The 22994-nt window shown below is 41.8% G+C and overlaps 1 protein-coding gene across 1 annotated transcript in view; it reads left to right on the top strand.

Moving 5' to 3' along the window:
* The window catches only part of PTPN13 (protein tyrosine phosphatase non-receptor type 13), a 172869-nt gene that overhangs the window by 69159 nt on the left and 80716 nt on the right, over window positions 1-22994 (top strand). Inside the window, exons 4-7 of the mRNA XM_063136332.1 lie at window positions 3850-3915; window positions 5824-6009; window positions 12757-12850; window positions 19493-20044. Of these exons, the coding sequence (XP_062992402.1) occupies window positions 3850-3915; window positions 5824-6009; window positions 12757-12850; window positions 19493-20044 (898 nt within the window). The remainder of the gene's footprint in view (window positions 1-3849; window positions 3916-5823; window positions 6010-12756; window positions 12851-19492; window positions 20045-22994) is intronic.

Raw genomic sequence — 22994 nt, forward strand, 5'->3', positions numbered from 1 at the left:
AATCTCTACATTGCTGCTCGGTTCTGTTCTGGTTTAACTTTTATGCTGTAATTTTAAACTCTTATATTTATACCGTATTTTATGCTGTATGCTGTGGTTTTAGTTGTTGTGAACCACCCAGAAAGCTTTAGCTATTGCATGTTATAGAAAAGTAACAAATACTTAAATAAATTTCTTCTATCCTCTTTCAGGCTCCACTCTCAGGATCACTTAATCCACAATCCTATGCATGTTTACATACAAACAAACAAACAGACAACTGTGACAATTTCCAGTATTCCCCAGTCATTCGTGCTGGGAGTGGTAGGACTGTTTTTTGTCTAATCATGCATAGGATTGTGCCCTTAATGTCTCACCTGTTCATGCTGCACCAGGCTAGTAGACTGTATTCACAACTAGGCATGGCAGGGAGCTTATGGGAACTGTTCCCTGTGAACAAAGACTGCCATGAATGCATTCATATACATATCATATCAGCCCATATGAGCCACCTATCCCTTTTTTTGCAGCAAACAGGTAATGCGGGTAAAACCTAAGCCTCCTTCAAGCATGCCCTCCATGTATAGGGATAGGTGTATTGTGCCCTGTGCTGGTTCTATCCCAAAACATCCTTGTGTTGTGCGTGGCTGTCTGTATCCATGAAAGCTCATCCCTTTGAAGATAGCCATGTTCAATGCACATACACCAACGGCAGGGCCTCCATGGTGTGCAGTGTCAAGGAGGCCAGGAAGTATGTGTCCACACCACGCATTAGCCATACATATAGAGGACATGCCTGAAGAAGACTCCTCTAGTGAATGATTGTTTGTATCTAGGCCTTGGTTCACACTAAAGATTCAGTTGAAACTGACACATAGAACCATAGAATAGTAGAGTTGGAAGGGGCCTATAAGGCCATCGAGTCCAAACCCCCACTCAATGCAGGAATCCACCCTAAAGCATCCTTGACAGATGGTTGTCCAGCTTCGTCTTGAATGCTTCTAGTGTGGGAGAGCCCACAACCTCCCTAGGTAACTGGTTCCATTGTTGTACTGCTTTAACAGGAAGTTTTTCCTGATGTCCAGCCAGAATCTGGCTTCCTGTAACTTGAGCCCCTTATTCCATGTCTTGCACTCTGGAATGATCAAGAAGAGATCCTGGTTGTCCTCTGTGTGACAACCTTTTAAGTATTTGAAGAGTGCCATCATGTCTCCCCTCAATCTTCTCTTCTCCAGGCTAAACATGCCCAGTTCTTTCAGTCTCTCCTCGTAGGGCTTTGTTTCCAGACCCCTGAGCATCCTTGTTGCCCTCCTCTGAACGTGCTCCAGCTTTTCTGCATCCTTCTTGAAGTGTGGTGCCCAGAACTGGGCACTACTCAAGATGAGGCCTAACCAGGGCTGAATAGAGAGGAACCAGTACCTCATGTGATTTGGAAGCTATACATCTATTAATGCAGCCCAAAATAGCATTTGCTTTTTTTGCACATGTGAAAACCGCCTTCTTCTCTCAGGGATTTGGCAGCATATAAGGAAACTTTAATCAGGTCCTAGATTGTTTTTGCTGATGGTTTAAAAAAAATTTTTAGATATATGTTGTCTCTGTGTGTGTGTCATCTGTTTATATGTTTTATGTAAATGTTTCTTTGTACTTAGTATAATGTATTTTGATGGTTTTCAGTTTTTGTGAACTGTCAAGAGAGCTTCGGCAATGGGGCAGTATAGAAATATAATAAATGAAATTCAGTGAAATGCTGAGGAAGGCTTGGACTGAAATGTGTCCAAGGATCACTTCTGTTAATAAAATTGTGGGCTGTATTTTGAATAACAGCAAGCTTTGATTTGTCGTGTGCTCACTGGAAGTATTCTAAATGAAATGAGAAAGTGGGTGAAAATGCAGAGTAGGGGATCTCTCCCTTTCCCCAACATGTATAGAATATGCCAGGGGTATAGTGTGAATTAGCCTGTTAAATATTAGCTGCCCATCACACTTCACCAGGCTTTGTCTAACATTAAAAGATTTTAATTTATTTATTACATTTTTATACCATCCAATAGCTGAAGCTCTCGGGGCGGTTCACAAAAAATAGCTAAAGAGTAGTAAATGTTTAGAGTTGTTTATACGTTGGTACGGAGCCAGAGAGTTATATGGACTGCTGCTTCATAACAGCTAAATAATACAATGTGAACATGTGTGAACTTGTGTCTGCTCCCTCTGACTCCCTCTTCCAGCAAGCATAACCCAGCTGGTGACTGCTGCTCAGCCTGAGTTGCATCAAACAAACCCCATCCACACTGTCTTTGCAGGTCTGGATCATTGCTAGCATGTGATCTCTGCATTCAGTGTCCATATTGCAGTCTAGTCTCTGCCTTTGGCGTGACTTATATACTAACAAACAGGAAAGAAAAGAGCTCGCAAATAGTCAAGGACTTTCCGTCTTTTATTTCATTTCAGATGCAAAGGAATTCCTCAAACACAAAACAAGCCCAAATGTGCAGTGTGTTAAAGAATGGTTGGCTTGTTCAACCAGTTTGGCCAAATCATGGTTTGGCCATTGCAATTGTGTCTCAGGCTCCTGTGCTCCTTCTCTCTTCTTCCTTCCCTCATGTGCTCAAGTTCCTGCTCTCACTATATAGTTCAGGAAAACTACAGTTCACCATTATGTCCAAGAAAACTATGGTTCAGGCAAATCATAGTTTGCCATCAAATAAGTTTCCATGAAACCATGGTTTGGAGGAGGCTCCTTCTTTGGAAACAACTATAAGTTTAAACCATATAATGGTAATCTGTAGTTTACCCAAACCAGAAAGTTAGGGAGGGAATGGTGGGAGAAGGGGAAGGGCAAGCCTGAGCCATTTTCATAATAGCCAAACCATGATTTGATCATTATGTGTTAACTGAGCCATTATCTAGGGACAAGTATCTACATAGACCTGTTATTTATTTTTAATTTATTTGTCTCCTAATTTTTTCTCAGTTGGAGGAAGAAAGAGAGATTCAGGCCAACACGAAAAACGTTTTGGTAATTTACAAGAGCTGCCAAATTAAGATAAACCCACTCTTTTAGGGCAAAGATCATCATTTTAATTACAAAGCAAGTGCACCTCTTAATAATTTGCAGCAATGCACACTGTGTTTCTGCTCATTACTTCTGGTTTTCAATATTTTTTTGCTTTCAGCTATAGTTCATCAAGAGAGCGTCTGAGGGGAAAATCTGTTTTAGTTTCTGTTCTTGTTCCTGAAATCTGAGCATATCCCACAAAAGTTCTGAAAACCAGAACAAATTTCCATGTTATAATTGCCTCTTGAAACACAATGACAGGGTTGCATGAGCTCTGGGTTATGACTTCATCCCTAAACCAAAGAAATCATGTACTTAGTGATACATTTCTGGCAGATTGCTGGATAGACAAAATAAAGCCTTGTTGATCATTCGCTAAATTCAAACTAAAAAAAAAAAGCATCTGTGTTAACTCTAATGCTGCCAGGATACTCAATTTTTCAGCTCATTTGACAAATAATGGATTTTTAAATCAGCTCATTTCTTGCACACACACACACACACACACAGAGGAGGAAAACCAAGCAACAACAGCTTAGAAGAATCAAGTTGTCGATCCTGTGTGTTCAAACTGAAGAGCTTTACATGTAACTGGAAATTCACACAAACATTTATACAAAAGGTCATCTTTTGCAGCAGCTGTTCACATAATCAGGTTCTCAACTTCTGGTATGGTTAGAAATTGTCTTGGGATCTTTTTTGGGGGGTTCTGCACTTTCCTCTTCCCCCTCCGCTCTCTTGGCGTAAACATGATTATCCCTGGAGCATTTGCTACAACCTTAACTCCACTGATGCCTCTTGTTGTTTTGCAGATTCATGTTTATTCTCTGGGAATGACACTTTATTGGGGAGCTGATTATGAAGTTCCGCAAAGCCAAGTAAGCACTGAAGATCTGTAACTAGTCCATAATATGGTGACATAATATGGTGGACGCATAAAATGTTACCAGCCAGCTGGCATTGGCTGTTGCTTCCTTGCTGCAGAGCAGTATTGGGAGTAGTCAGATGGCTGGAAAGAAATAGGAAGAAGAAAGAGCAGTGCTAAACATGTCCTCTGCCCCTTGGCTCATGACCACAGGTGGGAGGAACATGTGCCAAATGGGTGTGGTTTAATAAGAGGAATGGTGGGGCTACAAATCAGAACAACGAGAGCTTTGGGGGAATTGTTTATTATTTGCTTACACTGCTGCTACTGAACAACTAGAGAGAGAAAAAACTGGTAATAAAGTGCTTAAAAGATGAGAATTGCACGACAGGGCATGTCATCAGCTGATAACCACCCACTATGAATGCTGACATTGAAATATACAAAGGCTGAAATCCAAATTCCTATGGTAGCTGGGAAGTCCTCATATCAACTGGCGGTGTACACCCTGGAGAGTGTGTGTGTGTGTTTCCAACAGAATATACAAGACGATCAACTAGTAATACAGGAAAAGAATTAAGTAGTTCTCAGCTGTTATGGGTGTTGTCACATAATTGCAAGACTAGGCTGGCTCTAGCTGCCCAGTCAGTTGGCTGCTTTTACTCTGTCTCTCTTTTCATAATGATTTTCTCTCTCTCTCTCTCGTTATGGAGCAGTATATCCTGGCACAGGTCCAGGTTCACATGTGCATATCCTTGGTTGTCTGTAATATCAAGTGATGACTTCCATGCATGTTTGAGCTAATTGCCAATTAATTGCCACAATCAGAACATTCGTGTTGCCTAATGTCAATTTCAAACTCAGCAGTTTTCAGGACAGAGGATTTACACAGTCAGCTGAAAGTTGTACGTGTAATGAGAACCGGGCCAGAGTTATTTTTAGGGGCAAATTAACAACAACATAATGGTATAACAGTATCGGACAGTTTCATGTATGTTGGTGTGAACTACTAGTTGTTTTTTTTTACAGTTTCACTAAAAACTATTTCTCCTAGCAAGATAAATAAATACATTGACATGATATTTCTATGATTTCTACATATAACTTTATATCATTAGTGTTACAACATTTAAAATGAAAGCTGTTTCTGTTTCTTTCCATTGATCAGAACTTTATGCCACAATATATTTGTTGGCCTTTAAGGTGCCACCAGTATCTTTGAGTGGTTTTCTGTCTTTATGGTATATTTTAAAATAGTTTGGTATGCCATCTTGAGAAATTTTAATTGGAAAAGCAGCCGATGAATCCAGAAATAAATGTAAGTTTAGGAAACGTAGGGCTTTGGGGATCAATGCAGTATCCAATGCAGCTGCTCCACTTGCACCGTTGACATAGTGCCAGCGTAAGGCAACCTCTAGCACATCATTGAGGGAAACCCATTGTGCCAACATACGCTGTTGACATTGTGCTAGAAGTCGCGTATGCTATGTCAATGGTGTAAGCAGAATGGAAGTGTTGGATATTGCCCCAAGAATGGAAAAATTGTTAATCCACCTCCAGCTGTTTTGGTTGGGGCTAACATCTGGATAAACAGTGCAATCGTATGCATGTTTACTTAGAAGTCCCACTATGCTCAGCAGAGCCTACTCCCTAGTATTGTATCCAAATGTTCCCTGCCTCCGACAGAGTGGAAAGGGTTCTTCTGTTGAAGAAAAACTTGTTCTGTTGGAAGACATGGACCTTTGGATCCATCTTATTGACCTTTTGAAGTCAGTTGATTGTCTTGCTTTAACCAGCTATCCATTTCTTTTGGGGGTGCAAAAAGATATGTCAAAGTTTGCTTAATCTGATCATGTCATGACCGAGAGAGAGAGAGAAAGAGATTAACTGAGTTTTTCTCTTCTTTTCTTTTTAACATCAGCCCATCAAACTTGGAGATCATTTAAACAGCATACTACTTGGCATGTGTGAAGATGTCGTTTATGCCCGCCTATCCATACGGACAGTTCTGGATGCCTGCAGTGCTCACATCCGGAACAGCAACTGTGCACCTTCCTTCTCATATGTGAAACAGTTGGTTAAACTGGTTCTGGGGAGTTTGTCTGGGGTAAGTGTTTATGAGCAAGTTGAGCAATAATTGAAAGTTGGCCAAATTACTGCAAAGAAATGGGTGCATATTAGTCACCTTCTCAACCTCCCTTAAAGAAACATTCGACCGACAAATGAGATAGAATGGAGAATTCTGAACTTTCTGTTCACCTAGAAGGGAGGGATTTGCAAGAGACCTAGTGATGTGAGAAACACACGACACCCACAGAGCTTGCCTTGAAAACCATACTGGATAAAGCAGTTCATTGGTTACCTAAACATCAAATAGACCTGCAGGTGTAATTTCCTGCATCCTGTAAGTCGGGATGGATGAATTTGTCAATTCTGCTTCTCTCAGTTCCTGATTTCCCCCCCCCCCCAATCTTGGGTTTGGTTTATCCTGAACTTACAAGTATTTTCATACAAGTATTTTCTTAATATACACATTTTTACAAATAATAAAATGCATTTGTAATGTTATTTTCACGAATATATGCATTTTTGTGTGCACTTCTCCCTAATATACCTGTTTTCATTATGGATCTTTGGATTAGAGAACTCCATTGCAAAATTCGGAGAAATGCGAATTTCAAAGGTTAACCAGTTTTTGGTTTGAATATTGGTTTGAAAGTGCAGAATTGAGTAAATTTGCATTAAAATGTGAACCAAACAGACTTCTCTGCCATACCTACTTGCAAGCAACTTATGGAATTTGCTGCCATGGGATATGGTGAAGATCTCAAGCTGAATGGCTATTTTAAATAGTTAGACAAATTCATGGATAATAGTTCTATCAGTGGGTATTAATCCTGTTAGTTCTGTGATCCTTGTACAAAGTCAATATACCTCTGAAAGCCAGATGTGAATGGGAGGTTTATTCCTTTCATGCCCTGCTTGGGGGCTTCCCAAAGCACCACACTACAAACAGAATGCTAAACTACATGAATCCTTGTTGATGCAGGAGGGCTCTCTATTTTTATGTCCTTACATGTAGGAGGGTTCTCTATTCTCCAGTTATGCCCAATGCAGGAACCTCTCCGTGTGATGCACAATAAGGGGTTACTTCTTCAATCCCACCAGGCAATTGTAAATGCCAAGTACATCCTGCCACTTGTGATTTATTTTTGTTTTGTTAAAGTTAGGGGTGCAATCTTATACATGCCTACCTGAGAATAAGCCTCATTCAAAACAACAGGACTTATTTCTGAGTAAATATGTGTGGGATTGTGCTATAGATCATGTTGATTAGGGAGGAATTGCTTTCATGGCAACAAAGAATGCCTGTTTTACACAATCTGTCTTTAAAAAGAAAGAAAGAAAAACTTTCCCTTCAATTTAGTTTTCCACTTTATTTAGTTGTTTCAAACACTGAGCATAACAAAACATTCATCACTGAATAACAAAAGACAAAGAAAACAAAGACTTTAACTTGTTTACTGCTAGCCTACATCACATTTCTGGAAAACCCAATAAAGGCAGTTAACAAACAAAACAGAAAATAAGAATCGCAAATTAATAAAAACATAGTAAAATGTTAAAAACAACCTTAAAATCCATAAGGTTGAGAGCCTGTGTGGTGTAGTGGTTAGGTTGTTGGACTGGGATTTGAGAGTTCTGAGTTCTAATTCCCACTCGCCCATGAAGCTCACTGGGTGACTTTGGGCCAGTCCCTGACTCTCAGCCTAACCTACCTCACAGGGTTGTTGTGATGATAAAACAGAGAGGACAACCACTGTGTAAGCAACCCTGGATTCCTTGCAAGAGGGATAAAGGCAGGATATAAATGTTGTAATAAAATAAAATGAAAACTGATGCCAGCCTGTCATCTAAAGAGAAAAGTGGGGCAACGTGTCCCACCCATAAGATATTTCACAGGACCTACTCATACTAAATAAAATTTGCCAAGCCTGGTGGGTCATGGGGCGGGAGGGGATGTCTATAGTTTGCTCAATAACATTATAGATTTCTGCGAAGACCTCTCCCTGCAAGCCTCCACCTCCCAGTCCAACACTCTAACCACTGCAGCACACTGCCTCTCAACTTGCTACTTCTTCTCCCGGCTTCTTCTTACCTGGTGGGTTTGAGTCCTGTAGTTGTTGCTATTTTCTTCTCTTTGTGGTCATCTGTATTGCCAGGCTCCATGCCTGGAAATGGACTTGTGTATCTTTCCTCTGACAGAATCTTTTACGGGTTTCCCCTTTCCCCACCTGGCTTCTCCTTGGCTTCTCCTTTCAGGATATTCTCGCTATTATCCACACTTTGGACTGGCTCCTCATCCATTCACCCTCCCTGGAACTTTCCAGGTTTGCTTCAAGTTAGCATGATCAGGATCTTCATGTGCTTTTAAACAGCGGAAGTCATAGGGCTCATTTGCACCAAGCAGGATATTCCACTATGAAAGCGGTATATAAAAGGCAGGAGCCACACTTCTGCTTTGTGGCAGTAATGAAGTGCACTGACGACTGTTGGGGCACATTGACACATACCATATACCCACTTTCATACCGCTTTCATAGGGCTCATCTACACCAAGCAGGGTATTCCACTATGAAAGCAGTATATAAAAGGCAGGAGCCACACTACTGCTTTATTGTGGTATTGAAGTGTACTGCAGGATCTACACTACTGCTTTATAGTGGTAATGAAGAGCACTGACAACAGTTGGGGCCCATTGACACATCTTCACCAAGCAGGGTATAACACTATGAAAGTGGTATGAAAGCAGTATATGGTATGTGTCAATGGGCCCCAACAGTTGTCAGTGCACTTCAATACCACAATAAAGCAGTAGTGTGGCTCCTACCTTTTATATACCGCTTTCATAGTGGAATATCCTGCTTGATGTAGATGAGCCCATAGTTCTCCTCAAGGAGAATTTTCTTCATTAGATTGAGAAGTGATGACCTTTATGTTTATTTTTCTGCACACCTACACAGTTTAATTCCATCCCGAAACAAAGTCTAGGTGACCCTGTTATGTGCCTTAACCTTATAGTTACACACAACGTATCAAATTATGGATATAGGTCTTTCTGGCAGATTGAAGATGCCCATATTCTTCTTTGTATTATGAGTATTTCCAACAGGTCTATTCAAATAATTCATTGGATCCCACAAACATTTATAGCTGCATAACACTGCCTTTAGATTTATATTGACGAAACTCACTAGGCTAGAAGATAAAGTAGGATGAAATTCAGCTTGCATCATCTTGCCTTTAAATTATACTGGAGACATACGACTGATACGATCAAATAATTGCACTTCTTACTGTTCTGTTTGTTTAAATTAGCGAATGACAGACTCCCAAGCGCAGTTAGGGCTCAAACCATCTGGCAGGAAGACACCTATACAAAGATGTGTCATGAGTGTTGACAAAGCTGTGACTCATCCCAGTGTGTAGCTTCCGCAATGTTAGCTCTCACTTAAATAGTCTCCATATCTGATGACCAAATAATGTCAAGGCTTTGGGTGTTCTCCCTTGATTAAGAACTTTCTCCACTTGGATTATAGTCCATGAGCGCTAATAACATAATAAATGCATTAGTCTTAAAGGTGCCACAAGATTCTTCATTGCTTTTCATTACAATTTGGTGATTTTTCTTTATTTTCAGGAGGATAGGCCTGATGTAACCCCACTTTCCCTACCAGTAGCGCTGTGGGTTGCAGGATGCCATGGCACCTGGGTTGATACACTAGTGGGTGAAGGAGAAAAGTGCTGACCCCAAACTAGCATGAAGTGCCTCCAGCCCACCAGGATCTGTATTCCCTAAAAAGGGTTGGGGTGTGTGCACAGAACCAGTGAGCAACTTGGATATTAAAAAAATGAGAACTGGGATTTATTTAACAGGGAAAGGAAAGGGAAAAAAGGAGGTAGCAAACCAAACATTCACATGAATGAACAATTCAAAGTAAGGTTCTGAGAGTGCAATCCTATGCATGTTTAGCCAGAAAAAAGGACTACAGCTCCAGCATTTCCCACAACTTGGCTAGCTGAAGAAAGCTGGGAGCTGTAGTCCTTTTCCCCACCCTAGCTAAACATGCATAGGATTGTCCCTTAAATCATAAAATAAAAGAGCAGTCATGATATGGTCCATAAATGTAGAGTATGACTGAAGACCTGTTTCAAGCTGTACAATTTGGGACTCAGAGATAGCTGTTCCTAGCAGTTGGTTTCTGGGCTGCTGTTGACTAGTAAATTGCTGAAAGGCAGAGTGCTGCTGCTTGCTTTCCTAGCCTTCACTCAGCCTTCTCAGGACCTCGTTTTTCTGTCTCTGCCTCTTCACAGTTTCTTCAGAACTTTCCTTACAATCTTTGTCTCCTTCTCTCTCATCAGTCTCCTCAGAATCTCTCTTCACATTCTGGCATTCTAAATCTATGTAGACTAAATAACATGGGGAGAAGGAGCATTCTAGCCCCCTCCTGTGTCACCCTGTACTCATGGAGGGTGACTTTCTGAAGAGAGCCTCCTATATCCATGGTTCTCCACATAATGGAGAATCACAGTTTTCCAGCATTCTCAATTGTGTGGAGAACCTCCATGGATACTGGAGGCAGTCCTCTTCAGAAAGTGTCCTCCATGAGTACAGGGTGACAGAAACACATTAGGACTGGGGTGAGGCTAGAGCGCTTCCCCTCCACATGTGTTTACATAGGTTCAGAATGCCTGAATAGGGCTAATCTTTTTATACTCTCCCCTCAGAATCTTCCTATGGTGGCTCATCAGGGTCAGAAAGGCTTGAGATGCTGGAATTCCACTAGAAGACTGCACTGCAGAGGGTTACATTGAATTAGACTATGTCCATCGAGCTCAAGATGTCTCCAGGGTCTGGAAAAGGCTCTCGAGAATATCATACTGGGGTCTTTCCCAACCCTATCTAGAAATACCAGGGATTGAACCTGCAACATGCAGACCAAGTGTTCTGCTACTGAGCTATGGCCCTCAACCTGCTCCAACCATGTTATAGCCGCTCAGGAAATGGTGGTTTTCTCTGATGCTTGGCCATGCAAGAACCAGGGACATAGGAAGATGCTTAATACCAGATCATCATGTAGAGCCCCTCAGTGTCAGGAGGGAACCCTGATTATCCCAGGATTTCCCTTCTTGGCGAGGCACTCCATGCACCAAGGTCCATTTAACATGCTGGCCAAATGCACAGCCAATGGCAGGTGTGGCCAGTGTGCATGTTTGCGGCAGGGAGTGTTGCTCTAAGACATGGCCTCACTCTTGCTTGGATGCATAAGGGGTGTCTGCTAGGGATGTCAGAGAAACCTACAATGAATTCAAGTGAGTTCGGATTTCTGTGAATCTAACCCACGGATTCCACCGTGGACCAACTTTGTCCATGTCAATGTATTCTGCAACTCTTTTTTTTTTACTTTCTAGAACTGAGCAAAAATGTAGTTGTACAAAAATGTGAAAAATAAGGAAATACACTGACCGAAAATACACACTTTGCCCCATAGGCAAAAGCATGAAAATCCACATTTTGAGGGGATATGCGCATTTTTAGAAGTGCTGAAATGTGCACCTTCTAACTGGAATACAAGTTCTGGAAATTGAGACAAATCCGATTCTCAATGAGCGGACAACGGAACGAAACACAGATGGGACCGATTTAATAGAATCCGTGCTTACCTAGTGTCTGTACAAACACCCTTATAAAAACTACAAAGTGGCTTCAGATTTAGTAAAGGAGATACTTGCTGGTTTTAGATTTTAGTAGATCTTTAAGCAAATCTTTAAGCAAATAGCTAAGCACCCATGGGGCTAAAATGGGATTTCTGTGGCATAGCAGCCCACAATTATTTAGAAGTGTCATTCCTATGGAAATCCCCAGTTTGCCAAATCAATCTTGAAGTGTTCAAATCATACTGACTTGGAAGCAAGTGAGGATGAGATTTTTAAAAAGGCATGTTTCTAAGTAAATCAGGCCAGAAACTGAGTAGCTTACTGCTTTGCTTATTTTTCATTTTAGCTTTTGTCAGTTAAAAGGGTTGTGTAGAAAAGAGCTGTATGTTTATTTTCAATATCCTTGACAAAGACTATAAGCCAAGCCAAATATTAACCAAAGGAACCAAAGTGAAGGAATATATGTGTAGCATAACCGAACACCAACTGTTGGTGTTCCATATGGTCACATAGGGTGACCATATGGAAAGGAGGACAGGGCTCCTATTTCTTTAACAGTTGTATAGAAAAAGGAATTTTGGCAGGTGTCTTTTGTATGCATGTAGAACCAGGTGAAATTCCCTTTTCATCACAACAGTTAAAGCTGTAGGAGCCCTGCCCTCTTGACCAGATAGAAAAGAGGGCAGGGCTCCTGCAGCTTCAACTGTTGTGATGAAGAGGGAATTTCACCAGGTGCTGCATGCATACAAATAACACCTGCTGAAATTCGCTTTTCTGTATAACTGTTAAAGTTACAGGAACGCTGTCCTCCTTTCCATAATGACACCCTAGGCAATCCTACTTTAAGCCACTTTCTTTTGGCATAGAAAAAATAATTGTTCAATGGCAAACATGCATTTATTTATTTTGTGGCTTGGCAAAAAGAAGACTCTCTCTCTCTCTCTCTCTCTCTCTCTCTCTCTCTCTCTCTCTCTCTCTCTCTCTCTCTGTGTGTGTGTGTGTGTGTGTGTGTATGTATGTGTGGTTTGTCTGACTATCCTGACTCTTAATGCAGTACTTTCCAGTCAACCTGCTAGCATATTTTTATTTCGTTTTTTAAATCTGCTTTATCTGCTTTTTTTCCTTCAAAAATTAGGTAGATCAGTTTTCCTGCACTGGGGACAGAAAGCTTCAGACTGACAGGAGCCAGGCCATCCGGGAGAGGCTGAGAGGGAGAGGACTTCCCACAGGTAAATGTTCTACAAATGAAGGGAGTTTTCCTGTTGTGGAAATCTTGGCTGCTTTTTAATCTTCTGCCTTCTAGATAAGTAATGTGAATCGAGCAATAATTCCTTCTGACATTATGATCAGCCTGACAGGATTTGCCTCAGAAAGCAGGTTGTTCACTTCATAGTCAGATACTTCTGATAATTGTCTCGTTGGTGATGAGGTAAATATCTGATTGCATTGGGTAGTGGGGAGATCTCCTGATTTGTGGAAAAATGGTCAAAGTAGACATGATGTTAATTACATTAATGCAATTAAGATATCTAGTTTTTTTAAGTTTAAAGAGTTGTGCCGGGAGCAAGCAAGCAAGAGATTGCAGGGAGAGGCACTTATCCCCTTTTCTCATTCTGTAATCCTGATGAAAATCTCTCGATTCATCCATCCCTGCCACCCCCCACCCCACTCCACCCCCCAGCCCAAGAAGTGAACCTCCCACTGGAGTCAGTGGAGGCTTCTTTCCTTGATGCGGGGGCGGGGGATTTCCATTGGGATTGTAGTGGGGGGAAGGGCTATATGCCCGTCACAGGCTCAGTGCTTGGAGAAAATAATGCCTCAGGTTGTACCACATTCATATGAATGCACTTTCTCCGTGACAGACACTGTACTCATGGAGGGTGACTTTCTGAAGAGGGGAGCCTCCTATATCCATGGTTCTCCACATAACGGAGAACCACAGTTTTCCAGCATTCTCAATTGTGTGGAGAACCTCCATGGATACTGGAGGCTGTCCTCTTCAGAAAGTGTCCGCCATGAGTACAGGGTGACAGAAACACATTAGGACTGGGGTGAGGCTAGAGCGCTTCCCCTCCACATGTGTTTACATAGATTCAGAATGCCTGAATAGGGCTAATCTTTTTATACTCTCCCCTCAGAATCTTCCTATGGTGGCTCATCAGGGTCAGAAAGGCTTGAGACATACACACATACACAAACCCTTTTCCCTAGTAAGAACGGATACTTTCCATCCAATTGCCGAAAAGCTTTTAAACAGACATGTTACAGCCTGGAATAGGTACCATTTGTCTCTATGTGATGGTGAGGGGATGGGGGAAGGAACCATATGTGCCCACATGGATTTTTCTCTCTGGTAAATCATGTCTGTAAAGGCCCACAAGCTCAAAGGATTAACACAACCCACATGTTGGCTTTTCAATATGCTTGTGAAAAGTGGAATTGAGTAACCAAGCAAAGCAGAATCTCACCAGTGATGTGTGCCTCATAAATTCGTGGTGTTAATTCTCATTTCTTTGTTTATGCACCATCCATCTTGTGTGTATAACAAGTATTTGAGATCACAACTCCATGTGAAGATTGAATACCCAATAAAAATAGGATATGTTTTGCTATGATGGTGTTATAATGTTTGTAACCATGGGTTGCCGTGTAAGTGTTTTATATGCTTACTGCAGATTTCTTACATAAGTATTCAGTACAAAAATATATAGGCTCCTTTTTACTTCCAAAGAGAAGCCGTGCTAAAATATTTATCTAATTATTTATAGTGTATTCATTACAAAAGTGACCATGTATCTAAATTGCAGAATTTGTGATTGAGTGTCACTATTAAAGTAGCACAATAGTTATTTTTAATAATGTACATGCCACTTAATAATTTAATTTCTTTGCTCTATAGTGAAAGTATTATGAGGGACTCTGTAAATAAATCTCTCCAGAACAGAATCCCCCAAACTGATGAGAACTTCTTCTGAACAAGTGGGGACCCATAATGAATTGTGTAAGGGGCGGGGGGAAATGGAATGGAAAGGGAGGAAAAATTCTTGGGTGTTTCCAACTCCACATACTATTGTCTCATGTAACCCCATTCCCATTTGCTATTTGCCACTCAACTCAACTCTTATTTTTCTCAAACACCTTCACAGAGGAATAGGCTACATGGTATATTAAATGCATAGCATGTAGGTGACCCTAACATTATTTACTCTGGGGTAAGTGTGCGGGGCCCTGGTCCAGATTGTGACGACTAGGCTGACCAGCCGGATCTACACTATTGCTTTAAAGCGCTTTATAACAGTTTTATAGCGCTTTAAAGCAGTTAAAGCGCTTTATAACTGTTATAAAGCGCTTTAAAGCAATAGTGTAGATCCGGCCCATATGAAAAGGAGGACAGGGCTCATGTATCTTTAACAGTTGTATTGAAAAGGAAATTTCAGCAGGTGTCATTTGTATATAGGGAACCTGGTAAAATTTCATCACAACAGTTAAAGCTGCAGCTGCCCTGCCCTCTTTTAAATCTGGTCACTCTAGTATAGCTCCTGCAGCTTTAACTGTGGTGATGAAAAGGGAATTTCACCAGGTTCTCCATATATACAAATGACACCTGATGAAATTCCCTTTTCTATGCAACTGTTAAAGATACAGGAACCCTGTCCTCCTTTTCATATGGTTACCCTAGTGACCACCATGCACATGGGAATGGGTTGGGTGGGAGTTAAACCTTCCCACCCAGCCACTTTTCCCCCCTCTAATCCTCCCCAATATGGGGACTAAAGAAAAAAAGCTATTGGCAGCAATGGAGTATTTTTAACCCCTGAGTAGCTTGGGTTGAGGGCTTGCATTTAAAGGAAAGAAGAGCTGGATAGGAAGGTTTAACCCTCCCTAACTATGTGCAGTACTCCCGATCCGGAACAGGGGCCCACACACTTACACTAGTGTAAATAAAATAAAAATGTTGGGTTCACCTACACCCTACAAATTTAACATAGCATGCAGTTTAGCTCTCAATTATCCACATGCTCAGCCTTCACCACCCTGTCCTATTATCTCCCCGTCAATAAAAAGGTCTGCCCATTTTTGCTGTCTTCCCACCTCCTCTGTTGGACCACTATTCTGTGCACATTTACCAGGGAGTAAGTCTCGTTGAATTCAGTGGAACTCACTTCTGAGTAGACATGCACAGGATTTCAGTGTAAACCCCTCCTCCTTTGGGCTTGGAGGAAGGAAGTGGTTGGTATCCTTCAAGATTTACTGTTTTACACTGTACAGCACCATGTACATTGATGGTGCTATATAAATAAATAAATAAATAATAATAATAATAATAATAATAATAATAATAATATGGCGGGTGATTCTGCCTGGCTGCTGGCTTCATGGACCCACACCAGTCCTTAAAACATTTATTATTTCTTTGTATAGAGGATCAGTCCTATGTTCATTTACTTAGCAATAGCCAAACCCAGTCTTTTTTAAGGACGGCTTCTGATGGACGGCTTTTTAAAGGATGGCTTCCTTACTAAGCAGGTATACCAGAACGAATGGCACTATTTAACAAAGTTAAGGTGCAATCCTATGCGTGTGTAAACAGAGAAAAGCCCTACAACCCCTACAAATAGGATTGTCCCTTTAAGCTATGATCTGTTAGAGACGTAATGCTAGTTCCCTGCAAACTATGGCTTGCAAATCAGGCACCAGCATTGGAGATGTATAGGCTCCTTTGTCAACCAGAATTTGAGACCATGATTTGTGGTGAATTTCTAGACCATTGTTATGATGAGTCCTAGTTAGTGTCAGTATTGGTATATGCAATTTTAAAAAAATGTGCTTAAACTGACAAAAGAAGGAAGGGGAAATATGGTATGGAGAGGTAAAGGGAGGAAGTGGAAAAGACAGTGCATCTCCCAAAACAGGCTCCAGATTTTCAAACCAGCAAGTCCTGGGAGGCCAGGTCTGTCTTGAATATGTGAGTTATTTATGGAAGAAAAATGGGGTAAATTTCTTCAGCAGCTGGGTGTGATCCAGCAAGAATTAATCATGTTTAAGTCTTCTGTGTATTCTCACACAAAACTCGATGGAGCTTTTTAAAAAATTGCTTAACTCTGGATCACATTATATATTTTGATTTTTTAAAATGATTAGCTGTAAAATTTTTGTGAACCGCCCAGAGAGCTCCGGCTATTGGGCTGTATAGAAATGTAATAAATAAATAAATTAAATAAATAAATAAATAAAATGTAAGAAATTGGTGTGAAGTCAAAGAGAGAAGTAAAAGGTTTAAGAAGTAGAAGCCTATGGAAAAAGACATTTTGAAATGTTTGTTACAAGAGGGAAGAGTCAAATGTTAGAAATAAGCAGTGGTCCCACTGGCTGGAATAAGAATATAGTAAGGTTTTACATGCCTCTAAACTGTAATTTTAGAATTTCTGTAAACCTCCCAGAGAGCTCTAGCTATGGGGGTGGTATAATATCCTGGTTGATGGGGATGGGGGAGAGATGTCTAGTTCTTACACAGTATCTGGACATTTGATAAACGGACCACCTGAAAAGACCCTCTATGAACAGAACAAATCTAAACCAGCCAAATCTGAACCCAGAAATCATGGCCAAAAGGAGAATGAAGAAGATATGTTGACTATTAAAAGTAGAATAAGAGCTGTTTTATTAAGAGAAGATAATTAGCAAATTTCTAAAAATAAAAAATGGGTCAATGCAATGAAGGTGATGGTGGAAAACCAGATTCAAAAGTACAAAGAAGTGAATTAGCAATAAGATGTTCTAGATAAAGGGTGTAAAAACCTATTGAAGACATTTAGAAGAAAATTAAATAAGATCAGTCAGGTTTTTCTCATTCAGTCACAGATCCGTTTAAATTAAATAACAGAAAATGGATGATAACAAATGGGCTGGGCTGAGATGGTAGATCAAGACAATGCTTTTGAAAAGAAGAGACACAGTGCACATTTAAAGAGAGAAGGAAAGGAAATCAATATAGATAAAACGATTGCATGAGTCAAAGAAGTAAAAAGGCTAGGAGCATCGGAAGAAAGAGGAGAACTAAGACCCACTAATGTGCAAGTCCATTAATTTCAGCATGACTTCTCTGATAAAAGTAGTAGGTTTGAGTCCATCGCTTGCTGTTAAGAATGCAACGATGTTTGTGATGACAATTGATTAGGTGTTACATAACTGTGTACGCTGTTGATGTACTTTACATTTGACAGTTTGGGGATAAAGGCTATATTTATCCCTTGGATTGAACTGAGTTCTGTCCTTTAATGCATCCGTTGACCCTATTTATTTCCATGTGGATAGGAGATGTATTTTCCTGCTCAAACACAGACTTCCATCGAAATTTCCATCTCTGTGAGCCATTGGCAAATAATCAGGAGGCTGTGTCGGAATAAAGTTCAAGAATGTTGGATGGCTTGTGGAATTGCTTGACTGAATTTTTTTTAAAGAAAAAAATCCTTCCCATCGACTAGCCTGTTTGGTCGTTTTGTGAAGGGCCTGGGCAGGAGCTTCTGGAGAAATTGCCTTATTTAATCCTAGGAGAAAAAGAGCGAAAGAGAAGGCAGCTGATGACTTCCATGGGTTTCTGTCTGGAATCAATTCTGTCTTTATGCGTATTTGAAAAGCCAATTAAACTGAAAGTTAGGATTTGTGTTCCTTAGTGAGGGGTGGAAATATGAGGGAAAAGAGAATATCATTTTAGGTGTGGTGGCTAATGAGAGGCAGTATCGTTCTTTCTGACAGCACACATCTGTTTTCAGTGTTCTGAAATTTGCAGCTTACCTTATTGATGGATATATCGATAAGAAATATGCAAGAAAAATGCCCATTGTTGCGACAGAAGGGGGGTTTGTAAACCACAAGCAGGGCTGGCATTAAGGGTAGGCATAGTTGGGCATCCAGCAGGAGCCCTTTGCACTTGCTCCTCCCTTTCCCCATTGCGACCTGATCATTCATCTGCCTCTCGCTCTGGCCCAGACGGTGGTGGTGGTGGTGGTGGTGGTAAGAAGGAGCAGTCGATGCCACGGCCTGCTTGCTCCCTGGCTCTCTGCCGGTCAAGCAAGCAAATGGTAGCAATGATAAGAAAGAGGATGAAGCTCAATAGCAGCTGGTGACAAGGATGGGGGTGGGGAGGAGGAGGACTCACTGAGAAAGGGGGCCCCTTGAGAGTGTCTTGCCTAAGGGGCTCCAAAACTCTGGAGCCAGCACTGACCACAAGGTTGCAGTCCCTGTGAGATGCAATTAATAGTTGGATGGAGATACTCATTGCACGTGCACCCCTGTGTAAGCCCCAATAGTGGGCAGTTGGGCTGCCCAAGGTCGGTTGTGGAACACAGACGCTTCACCTTAATGTCTCTCCAAGTGTGTGGTTTTACATTCCCCTCTAGCAATGATGACCAACTATCTGTTTTATTTGAAGGGAAATAAAGCGGCCTCAGTGCAGACTTAAAGCTCCATCTGACGAGCATTTTACTGCACGCTCGTTACTGGGCACTCACATATTGCTCACATGACGTCGTCTGCCTCTCTCGCGTCTTCCAACCCTCCTGGCCTTCCTTGCGCCACAGCCCACCCACCCCAGAAAAAGTCCGGTTGCTGCTGTCTCCTGCCGGACTGAATGGGCCTCATTACTTCCTGTTTTCAGGAAGTGACGTCGGAGCGATGTCAGAGAAGGGACGGGAGCCATGTATTTCGACCTAGATGTGATGGGGCTTTAAATTTGCTGCCTCTTCGGAATCCAGGCAGACATTTCAAATTTTTATTTTTGTACATTTTGCATATATATTTTTTTTAAAAAAACACCCGTATCTGCTGTCTATAAGGATACACATATCCAAAAAGGATTCTTCTCATTCCAGGAAGAAGTTTAATGCCAGACACTCCAGAGGTTCACGCAGCCCCGTTCTCTCAACAGGCCATGCTTAACAAAGGGCTTAGTAAGTCTATGGGGTTCCTGTCTATCAGAGGTTCTCAAGGCGAAGAAGAATTTTGTCAGGGCCTTTCCTCCGATTGCAACTCTGGCCACGATGATGACGCAAGTACTTGCTGCCCGTACCGATGTCGAGCTGCTGACTTGGAAAGGAGATCTGACGACGTCCCCAAGCGGAAAGTGTGGGCTTCCTCCTCGGATTTGCTGTGCGCAGCTGACAAAGTCACCGAGCGAGACTGTCTGGGGGATTCCCGGAGGCACCATCAGCACGCGGGCACCATTTCGGTACGGACTTCGGCAGCTGCCAGAAACAAGGAGGGTAGATATTCTGATGGGAGCATAGCCCTGGATATATTTGGCCCTCAAAAACTAGACCAGGTGCCAGATACATCAGTGTCTGCAGCCTTATCAAGTGCCTTTGACAGGATCAAAGAGAGGCAGAAGAAGCTGCAATTGCTGAGGGAAGCTATGAATGTAGAAGGTCAGTGAAACCGTCTGCATGTTGTGTTCCATCTGTAAAACCCCTTGTGTAGAGGTCTCCTCTTTGGCAGAACACTAACTGCATTATATGCTTTTTTGAATTGTCGAGGTCTCTTGTTTTATCAGTTTAGTTGTTGCCTGTCTTGGAAAACAGCCTTGGTTTGACACTTCACAATTGTGTAGATATTTAAATCTGACACAGGTGAGAAATATACAAAAATAATTCCCATTGGGTGCAAATCTCAATCCGAATCAGTTTGTAGAAAACATGGGAGACATGTGGCCCTCCAGACATGTGGCTCTGAAACTCCTATCATCTCTCATTATTGGCTATCCTGGCTAGGGATGATGGGAGTTGCAGTCCAACAACATCTGAAGAGCCACATATTCTTCATCTCTGATGTATAGGATCTAACAAATGTCTCCACTCAGCTAGGTATGTAAGACGCTAACCCTTTCCCCCTGTAGCCTCCCTGTACTTCTCAACTTACAAACTTCGTACTACATCTTAGAAAGGAATAAGTCAGTTCTGTCAGTTCAGATCAGGGTACAAAACCTCTTTCAAACCGAGAGCCAAATTTTATACAGAGAAGCTTCCGGGAACTGCATTTTAGGTTAAAGCTCTTACTGCCATTAACTAAGCCTTGAGAGAGGTATTTCATCCTTTAAGAACTGCGGTGGGTGGGGGACAGCACAAAAGTCGGAAAACCACCAAACAATTGGGGAAAGGGGGCCAGCCCATCTGGGGAAACCTGGAGGGCCTGCTTTGCACCCTAGGTGGGCCAGGTGTATCCCCTGGGCCGGACGACCTGCACTCCTTGTTTAAATCATGGGTGAAGAACTTATGACAATATAATTATCCCCCATGTTGCAGGTGGACGATACTGAGGCTGAGGGAGTGTGCCTTGCCTAAGGCCACCTAGTGAATTCCTGGCAGAGGCGAGATTTGAACCAGGAACTTCTTGATTCATAGTCTCTTAGCCATGACGCTACACCAGCCAATCATTAGCCCATTGTATGAGTTGACCTGTTATATCTGTATGAACTGTAGTATAAGAATAACATTACTAATTGAGTCTATCTCTCTGATAGCCTAGCTGTTGCATTTTATGCCAGTTGAAGCTCTCAGATGTTCTTCAAAGATAGAGAGCATTGCAGTTAGTCTAACCATGATGTAACTAAGGCATAGATAACCGTTGTGAGATTAGACTTAGGTACAGCTGCAGCTGTCACACTAGTCATAGGCAAATACGCTGCTCCCCACCACAGCCACCTGAAGAGCTAGGTTCCTTTAATAAAGGTCTTATTATTGCCTGGGTTACATCCACTGAACTTGCCCCAGTGTTGAAGTCCAAGTCAAGATGGATCTGAGCAACTTTATCCTCAAAGAATGAGAGAAATTGTTCATAGGGAGCCTTCAACTATTCTGGATCCCACCTTCCAGCATCCCAATGAAGAAGGCCATGGACAGTGTGGGAAAGGATTGCCAATCTACCCTGTGCAGATCCAGTGGTGGTGGAGGCCTAGGCTTTCTTAGCTGCCTTCAGCACCCCAGAGTAGATTTCCATTTGGATTCTAGCCTGTGTTTGATCAACTTCGTCCCCAGGTTTCCTACAACGATGCTCTAGCCTTCGTCCCTCTTGTTTCATTGACCTTACCTCCTTGCTGTCCTGACTGAGGGAAGAGGGTGCCTAGAAACTATCAAATGAACTGCCTTGGCTGTATTCCACAGATCAGCCATGGCTAATGCAGTTATAAGCTTTTCCGTTGTTACCAGTAACCTCAACAATTTGTGAACATTTAGCCTGAAATCAATACTGTGTGTGTAGAATATAGGCTCTCCCTCTTTGTAGCCCTCCCAGGCCTGACAGTCCTTATTCCGCAGTAAATAGATTGCTTTTTGCTACTCTCTTGAAGTTTGGTGATCGTTGTTTGGCATCAATCGCCAATTGTCCTTGTCCAGGGTCACTCTGTCCCCATACAGTGTAGAAGCAAAGCTTGATGTACAAAGGGCAGGGTCAATACTGTGCTTTTGCTACCTTCTCTGCACTATGGGAGCCATTTCTGGCTCCTCAGAGATGTTAAGAAACTTGGCTTTTAAATAAAGGACTTGGCAATATAGCACACTGAAACTGGATGACATTCTGATGTTGTTGCCACGCCCCAGTCTTTCATGTAATGTTTGTGATGCCCGATCCCCTACCTATAATTGACTTGTCTTCATATAAAAGTGGTACATGATTAAGCTTGCAGTATTGCAATGATTGCTTCTGTGTAGCAGGGCGTACATTTGAACTATGACTGCTTAAGCTGTTGCCATTGCTTCTGCATGAACTGCTGCACCCGCCATACCGCCCCTCCCCAATAACCCGAAAACGTTTCCGTTCTGTGTCATTTCGGAGGGGGGGAAACGTGGTTGCGTGAAGTTAATGTGTGGTTTTCGTGCATGAGCAAATACGGCGCCGTATACAAAGTACGTTTGTTGCAAGACCGAATCTCTGTCCATTTAAAATACAGAATTAAATCCAGCGGTGGTCAGATCAGGTTTTAATGCGGTCGTTGGGATGTTTTGAGTTGAGTTACAGCAGGGCTTGGAACATGGTATTTTGCTGACAGAAGGAACTAGCAGCACGGATTGCTGTTGTTTCAGGTGTTGGGAGAGAATGGGTTTGACAGAATATGAGCCAATTGGTTTTTAGGACAAACCCCTGATATTTGAGATGGCAGGATTTCTATATGATCTTGGCCTATATAGTTGGCCAGTGCCTATTATAGTTCAATATTTATGCATAGCCTTAGCTGATGCAGATATATGTTTTTAGTACCATGAGGGGGGGAAATTAACCAATCTTCTAAATCTGTTCTTTTGTTCGTTTTAAGAACACCTAGATCTGTTTTTTCCAAACATCTGAATTTTTTTTCTTGCTCATGAGATCCTCCTCCTCCTCCTC

Source organism: Elgaria multicarinata, chromosome 10 (assembly GCF_023053635.1).
Source record: "Elgaria multicarinata webbii isolate HBS135686 ecotype San Diego chromosome 10, rElgMul1.1.pri, whole genome shotgun sequence".
NCBI lineage: Eukaryota > Metazoa > Chordata > Lepidosauria > Squamata > Anguidae > Elgaria > Elgaria multicarinata.